Genomic DNA, 7,450 nt, shown 5'->3' with positions numbered 1-7,450 from the left:
GCAGGCTACCTGGCATTCCGAATGAATTAGATTTGACCATTTATGGTATAGTAGTGGCAGGGTTACTCTGTGGGTAGATCTCAATCTCCACTCTGACTTGTTGCTGGATTATTGTTCAAATAACCCAAACAGCATAATACAATAATGTATTACATAATGCTTCACAAGCTTAATAATAATGCTTAATAATACATAATGCTTCACAAGTTTCTTAATTTTGACAACACCATGAATCACACTCCTTTTCAGACTGTGGATCCCCGCAAACTGTACAATCACTCTACGGTGAATTTAAATGGCAATTGTAAGGTGCTAATAAAAGGCGCATTCACCTGTCCCCTCGCCCACACTCTCAACCGTTACTGTTTAGAGACCTGCCGTTCATGGAACCTCATGTTACCATTTGGAGCATTTAGAAACCAGGAAGAATTCAAATAGAGCAAGCTGGTAGATCCTTCTCAACTCATGAGACTCACTCAAAGGTCTGTCCTGGCAAAATACAACATGGGATCTTTAAAATACACTTTGAAACACAACGGCCATCTTAATGCTCAGAGCAGAGCAAATGAACATCATAATTATTATTAGAATTATTTTGTCATAATTGATGCTCAACATATTGCTGCATTGAGCTTGGGTAACCCTAGTTATATTATCAGGGATGGAAGCTTTTACACCAACTTTAGTTTCCACAAGATTGAGGTTTGACTGTATCCTTATTTACTACTTAGCAAAAAAAAATTTTGGACAAGTATATTGGTCACTCCGGTTTGTGTGTGTTTGTGTGTTTGTCCGCTCACTTATACTTGCCTACAGGTCACAATTTTAAACCGATCTTCACGAAACGTCACCAAATGGTGGAGTTGATGGTCCAACAGAATCCTACTTATTTTTTAGGTCAAAAGGTCAACATAGGCCAAAGGTCACCCACTTTTTCCAAATTGCTAAAATTCTCAATTTCCATCCGATTGACTTGAACTTTTAAGAGGATTTGCATATCTGGTCACTGAATTCAACCACCGACGAACTATTTTTGAGGTCAACATTGGCCAAAAGGTCAACAACCCTTTCTAATTACTAAAATTCTCAGTTTTCATCCGATTGACTTGAAATCTGAAGACGATTTGCATATCGGATCACAGAATTCAACCACCAATTATTTTTGAGGTCAAAAGGATGCTCCACTGAGTACCATTCCACTTTGTTCTCTTTTGCCAAGTGTCGCTCTATGAGTGAGTTTTCATTCTGTCTGTTTATTTATTTGGAACAGTTATCGAGATTGCCAAATCTCTGAGGGGGAATTTATTAAAGAAAGAGGGGAAAATTATAGAAGCCAGAAAGGAAGATAGAGTAGTATGGGAGGAAAAGGTTAGGAATCAAGAATGGAGAGTGTGGGGAGAGCAGGGAAGAGATGTGCAAATAAATGGTCAACATTCTGGCACATTTGCATTCGTAATAAAATATTTGGCTCCTTGCACGAGGGATCAAAACTACATCTTGTGTGACCTTCAAAAGGTCTCCCATTTGCAAGACAGATCTTGTAGATCCAAATCTCAAGAAGAGGTTTCACCATTCAAAGCACGTTCGACGATCACTTCTTTAATTCCACACCTTATTTCAGCAGCCTTGCTGTGTACAAAATGAAATAATAAAGAAATCCATCGGTCCCTGGAATGTGATCACGAGGCAATAATACGCATACACCATTACGGACGCACACGTTCATGCAGGGGGGTTCTAAAATCACAACACAACTCTCAATTCTACTAATATTACTATCACGAGGCCATAAAACATGGAGTTTGGAAGCCATCTGTCATGGTTTAAAAAAAAAGAAGAAGCATTTCGGGGGTGAAGGGCATATGCCTGGAGTCTGGCCCAACTACGTGCTGGGAATAAGCAGAACAGTTCTCCCCCGCACTCTTTGTTCAGGGCACAGACTCCACCGAGCATGTTAAAAACTAAGCTCCTTGGAGACACCGCAGTAATCGTATTTGGAGACAAAGGTTGCTCGAGGCGCTCAAACCCAACGTCACAAGCACCATCTCCTCCATCTCTCTCTCCTTAAGTTCCTACTATACGATCTGCTCCTTTGCGTTACTACTCCCGATGGGGCCTTCTCTGTTTCTATGGTTACAGGCTTTTCATGCCTGGTGTTCCCTCTCCACCTACCCCACCCCCTTTTCCTCACAAACCCCACACACATCCCACCCTCTCCTTTGTCTCATCGCAATACCATAGTCTACAGTTCATCTCATTAGCGAGGCACACCCCCCCCCCCCCCCCCCCCCATGCACAGTGGCTCAAAATGCAGTCGTAAAATAAATAAACACGTCCATGTGACTAATGAACAGCCAAAAAACAAACGGACGGATAAATAAAGACTGCTAAACTTGAATTCCTCCACCAGCAGAAAAATTCGATCAAAATTGAATACCTTAAGATTTGAAAAAAATTAAAACTGACAACACAAGCAGCAATACAATTTGCGTTTAGCAGGCCGTGTGGTGAAGCGGCGCGAGAGGCCTGACCAAAGCAGAATCCCAGACAATTTGCTCCATTGTAGCATTCCTAACAGCAACATTCCACCGATGGGTGGGACAGCAAGCGGAACCAAAGCGCATACTGGCTTAATAACCACAACCCACAAGGTGTTTGTTATATTGATGCGATAAGCCTCAAGGCCAGAGATAATGCCTGAATTACAATTCGAGATCAAAATCGTCTCCATTTATGGAGGGAGATGGGGAGCTGCTCTGGAAGTGGAACACGCACAGGAAGAGCCTCCCTCCACTCCCCCATCACTCCAATTACAAAAACCTACAGTCATTCGATCAGAACGCTTGGAGAAAGACAATCTAACAAAACCAATAGACGAGAACAAAATGTGCATGAGACGTCACTCTGGCTTTAACACTGAAACACAATAACCAAATGTTTCTGCTCAAAGCAGCAGTCTTCGTACGAAGGAGTAAAAATTACCGACATAAGTTAGTTCCTTCTTGGAATAGCTATTTTCATGGGTCATTCATGGGCCCAACTCATGGCCCAACGTGATGCAATATCTCGTAAATAATCCACGTTTTAGTTACGGTTGGTACGGAGGGTCATGCCGGTAGGTGCCTCCAAGTGCTCACGAATGCCGTTGGTATCAGGGAATAGGGCACCGTAGTGATGCTGTCCCATGTGTCCAAAGCCGGGTCATAGCAATCAAGGGTCTTGCATCGCTGCGTTCCAAAATATCCACCAACGACGTACAACTTGTTTCCTGAGGATACGGTCATGCAGCTCATGCGCTTGGCGGTCATGTCCCCGACCCGAGTCCACTGGCATGTCTCAGTGTTAAAGCGGTACGCCGAGCCTGCCACAAACTCCGTTTCTCCACCCATGATGAAGATCTGTCCTCCAAACACAGCGGCTGCTGTGTACCGCCAGGGTTGTGGGCAAGAGGCCACCACCGTCCAGCGGTTCTCACGAGGGTCATAGCACTGCACCTGGTCAATATCAAGAAGGAGAGGGGAAGGAATGGATATTTTGAGAGAGGAATTGGAGAGGAATAACGAGCTGGAAAAGCAGCCAAAAGAAATCAGATTAGATCAGACCATGATCCGTGCTCTCTATGCAGAGCGTCGGTGCTGCCAATGCGGTTTCTATGGCTAGGGTTAGAATCCTGGACGGATTGCCACTCCGACCCAGGAAGTCAGGACAGGAATTTCGAATTTGGCCAGGGTGTCGCCGATAACTCGCCTACTCTTCGCGAAGGACACAAAGCAAATTATTGACAACAAAACCAGGAAGAGGAACATGGATTCAGACAGTAAGGCTGAGGAAGAAACAGGTTGAACAGTTGAAACAGGGATGAGAGGTTAAAATCACAGCGTATGGAAGAAACGGAAATGGTTTCAAAACAAAACACAAACTACTTGTGGACAGAATAATTTTGGTGAAGAGGGGACAGAGGAACTTCAAGTGAGATTTTCAAACAATGATCACGATCCTCCCATCTCAACCGTGGTCTACCTCTTTTCCCCCTACCTTGTTCCCTCAACCTATCCGCTCTTTTTGCCATTCTCTCTTCCCCCATCTGCACCAAGTGTCCAGCCTATCTCAGCCGGATAATTAAATAAATAGGCAAAATAAATAAAGATAATTATTAAATGAAAATTGAGGGTCAGGTATGTGAGGGTGGGTTAAAGTAATGCTGGTTCGGTGAACATATTTACGTCTTGGTACCTTAGGCGCATGGTCTTGTCCGATGACGGATGTTCCGCCACTCCCAAAGATGTAGAGCCGAAGCTTGGCACTGACGACGGCCGCATTGCTCACTCCTTCACGCAGCGGAGCGACCATAGCCCACTTGTTCGCTACCGGGTCGTAACGCTCCACCTGTGAGCACGGGAGGTTGTAACAGATTTGAGGGTTGTTTTGTCGATACCATCTGCTTCCTATCCCGACCACCATCTTTCATCAAGACCTAAATTCTTCGATGAAACATGTGCGAATTTGAATGGCCATTGTCCAAATATGTTAGGATGACATGTTGTTCAAACATATTGTGCAAATCTCCCGTTCAATACAAGTTAACCTTGTTGTTACACATCATAGCACTGAGCGTTTTACATCCGCAAGTCACGGAGAACACACGTTACAAATTCTCCTCCAAGCTTGGATCACCAACACCTAGTGACAGTCAACCGGTTTCCAAACCACAACGCTACCTGTTTGAGAGAGACGGACGGCGACGCAGGGTACACGCCAGGTGTGGCCGTGTGTCCGCCGACTGCGTACACGCAGTGTTCGAGTTCCGCAGAGCCGTGGCCATAGCGTGCAATGAGCATGGGAGCCGCTTTTGACCATTCGTCATGCACCATGTCGTACACCCAAACATCCTGCAACCCACCCAATGACGCGGAAAGAAGAAAAAGTGTCCACCACATGTTCCACAAAGCCACCCCAGCTGTATCTTATGAATGATTGAACCCCATCCACACGGTCCAAGCTCCAAAACAATATCCAATTAAGAAACTTTGTGTCTAATTCTGTATCAAACATCTGTATTTACATGTAGGGTCACAACATTTATCATTTCCTCTCCCTGTCCAGTTGTCCGTGCACCTGTCATTGTGAACTTTTACCTTAAAAGGACACTATGGCGTTTCCATTGTGGAACAAAGCAGAATCCAATTTGAAACAAAACTTTCTTCACCCACCAGGTAATTTCACATTAATGAGCAGAGCGACTTTGTCCACAGATGTCAAGGCTCATTGAAGAGTTACACGAAAGAGAGTGGTAGGGTGAACAGATGACGTGAAGCGTCCCTTTAAGTAGGATCAGAATCGCAGAAATAAACGCAATGTAATATCCTTACTTTCCACCACTCACCCCTCTTTGTACAGTAGTGATCCTCATTCATTCTTTTCTTCCTTTTGCTATTTCCTTTTATACATACATTCGCATCAAGCAAACAACCCTCAAAATTCAAATTTGATCCATAATCAACATATTGTTAAAACTGGGAAAACGTTTACCTTGGAAACGCCATTTTCAGCACCACGTCCTCCCATCACGTAGACCTTGCAACCAACGGCACAGGCGCTGAATTCCTTCCGTGGGCTCGGCAGGTCTGCTTTTGGCACGATCTCCTGGCCCTTGAGATCCACCAGGTAGATCTTGTCACACATGAACGATTGCCCGGCAAGCAGCAGAAGAGAGTGGCCGGCTTTGCGCGGACGGGCGCATGGACTGGTAACCACACCGTCGTTACGTAGGATCTTGAGCTTGCAGCGAATCGCTTCATCGAGCAAAGCCCGGCTGCATGGATCTTCCCGCACGAGAGTGTCCGTCGCAACTGTGCCCGACAGGTAAACGAGGGGAAGCATGGCAAGGCGCACGCCAGCGAGGAGCTCCGGCAAGAATCCCACGCGAGCCTCCTCGTCGTGGCGCACCCAACGCACAGCCGCCTCATACGCGAGCCTCTCGTCATCGACCTCGAGCTCCTCGCTGCGCAGCAGCTCGAGCAGCTTTTCACGAGGGAGTCGGCAAAAGTCTTCATTCTGGCAAAGAGCGGAGAAGTTAGCGAGACACATGTGCCACGCCAGGGAGCGTAGGCGCGTGCACTGGTGCGCTTCAGACAGCAGAAGCATTCCCAGGCAATTGGACGGGTGCAGGTTCTTCTCGAGGAACTCTGCGCAAGCGTCACGTACATCATCAAATGTCAACATGTCTCCTGCCTCGAGCAGAGATTCTGCGTTCTCTTCATTTATCATCACTCTGCAATGCAAACATTGTCGTTATTCTGATAAACTTCAGTTTCGATGATAATGTTTCGTAAAATGGCCACGGAAAAAAAAAACAAGCACCAAAATTAGAATACAATGCGTTAGAGTCAAAGAGGAAGCATTCATTTCGCCTCTTCAGACACACAGGGCTGCCAATGTAGTTTTCCTTGGCTATGGGGCACAATCCTGGACAGGTTGGATACTCAAATGGCTCATTCCCCCCAGTACACTAGTACTCATCTTGCCAACCTCGGAAGGATGACAGGCTGAGGCAACCCACCTGGTGTTATATGTTAGCGGCTCAACAGGGGCACAAACTCAGGACCCTAAAATATCTTATATGTCAGCTACCGTAACCAATACGTCAACACCAGGCTTCGTAGAAGGAGACTTGCAAATTAATTAATTAAAGCACAAAAGGGAAAAACAATGCAAAGTACAAAATGGCAACATTCATGAGTTTGGATTTACACTCAGCGGTACACCTGGAAGAGAAGAGCTTAACCAGTTTGGGGAGTGGTGGAATCAAATCGTCACACATCTTAATCCCAAGTTTTTAAAACAGAGTTGGTCTTAAGGTTTCAAGTTTGAAGCCGTCATTAGGTCAGGAATTCCCAAACTATTAGTACGACACCAAGGCTCAATTCAAGTTGAATGGCTTAATCTGAGGTTAACTCAAAGTTTCAAACCCTTGCTTAACATCAGACTCTGTGGCAAAAAGGTTAGAGCGTCCTTTCCAAGCCTGGGATATTCTGTGGTTTGATTCTGACCCCGGCCTAGTCTCGTAGCAACGAGTTTAAAAATGGTACGTGCAGACAGAGAGAGAGAAAAAAAAGATGCGACAAAGATGGTGTGTCTGGTACCCATAATGCTCTGGGAAGTGACGTCACTTCCCCAAAGCTCAGTCACTGTGTTTGTCTGAAATCAAGTCTGGTGTTGCCTCATTTAATTGTCTGCACACGTGTGATTTGTTTTGCAGCTCCTTCATGCCCCATCCATCCAGTACATGCAAGTTCTGCCTCTTCCTCTTCTTCCATCAACCACACCCAGCATGGTTACCTTCTCTATAATAATAATAATAATTCATTTATTTTGTATAGCGCTTTTCCAGAAGCCCAAAGGCGCTTTGACAGAGTGGAAAACATAATGCATAACAATACATGAAAACAAC

At 45.2% G+C, this 7,450-nt stretch overlaps 1 protein-coding gene across 2 annotated transcripts in view; it reads right to left on the bottom strand.

Moving 5' to 3' along the window:
* Positions 1-1,579: 1,579 nt before the first annotated feature.
* The window catches only part of ENC1 (ectodermal-neural cortex 1), a 54,675-nt gene continuing 48,804 nt past the window's right edge, over positions 1,580-7,450 (bottom strand). Inside the window, exons 3-6 of one of the 2 annotated variants that reach the window (XM_078785524.1) lie at positions 5,530-6,271; positions 4,719-4,889; positions 4,234-4,386; positions 1,580-3,494 (exon numbers count right to left, since the gene is read on the bottom strand). In XM_078785524.1, coding sequence (XP_078641650.1) covers positions 3,108-3,494; positions 4,234-4,386; positions 4,719-4,889; positions 5,530-6,271 — 1,453 coding nt within the window. In that variant the 3' untranslated portion in view covers positions 1,580-3,107. The remainder of the gene's footprint in view (positions 3,495-4,233; positions 4,387-4,718; positions 4,890-5,529; positions 6,272-7,450) is intronic. The other variant, XM_078785525.1, reaches the window with a different exon arrangement.

This window comes from Myxine glutinosa, chromosome 10 (assembly GCF_964187855.1).
Source record: "Myxine glutinosa chromosome 10, kmMyxGlut1.1, whole genome shotgun sequence".
NCBI classification, from domain to species: Eukaryota; Metazoa; Chordata; class Myxini; order Myxiniformes; family Myxinidae; genus Myxine; species Myxine glutinosa.
Note: the sequence above shows the minus strand (reverse complement) of the source record. Positions and strands in the feature narration are given on the sequence as shown.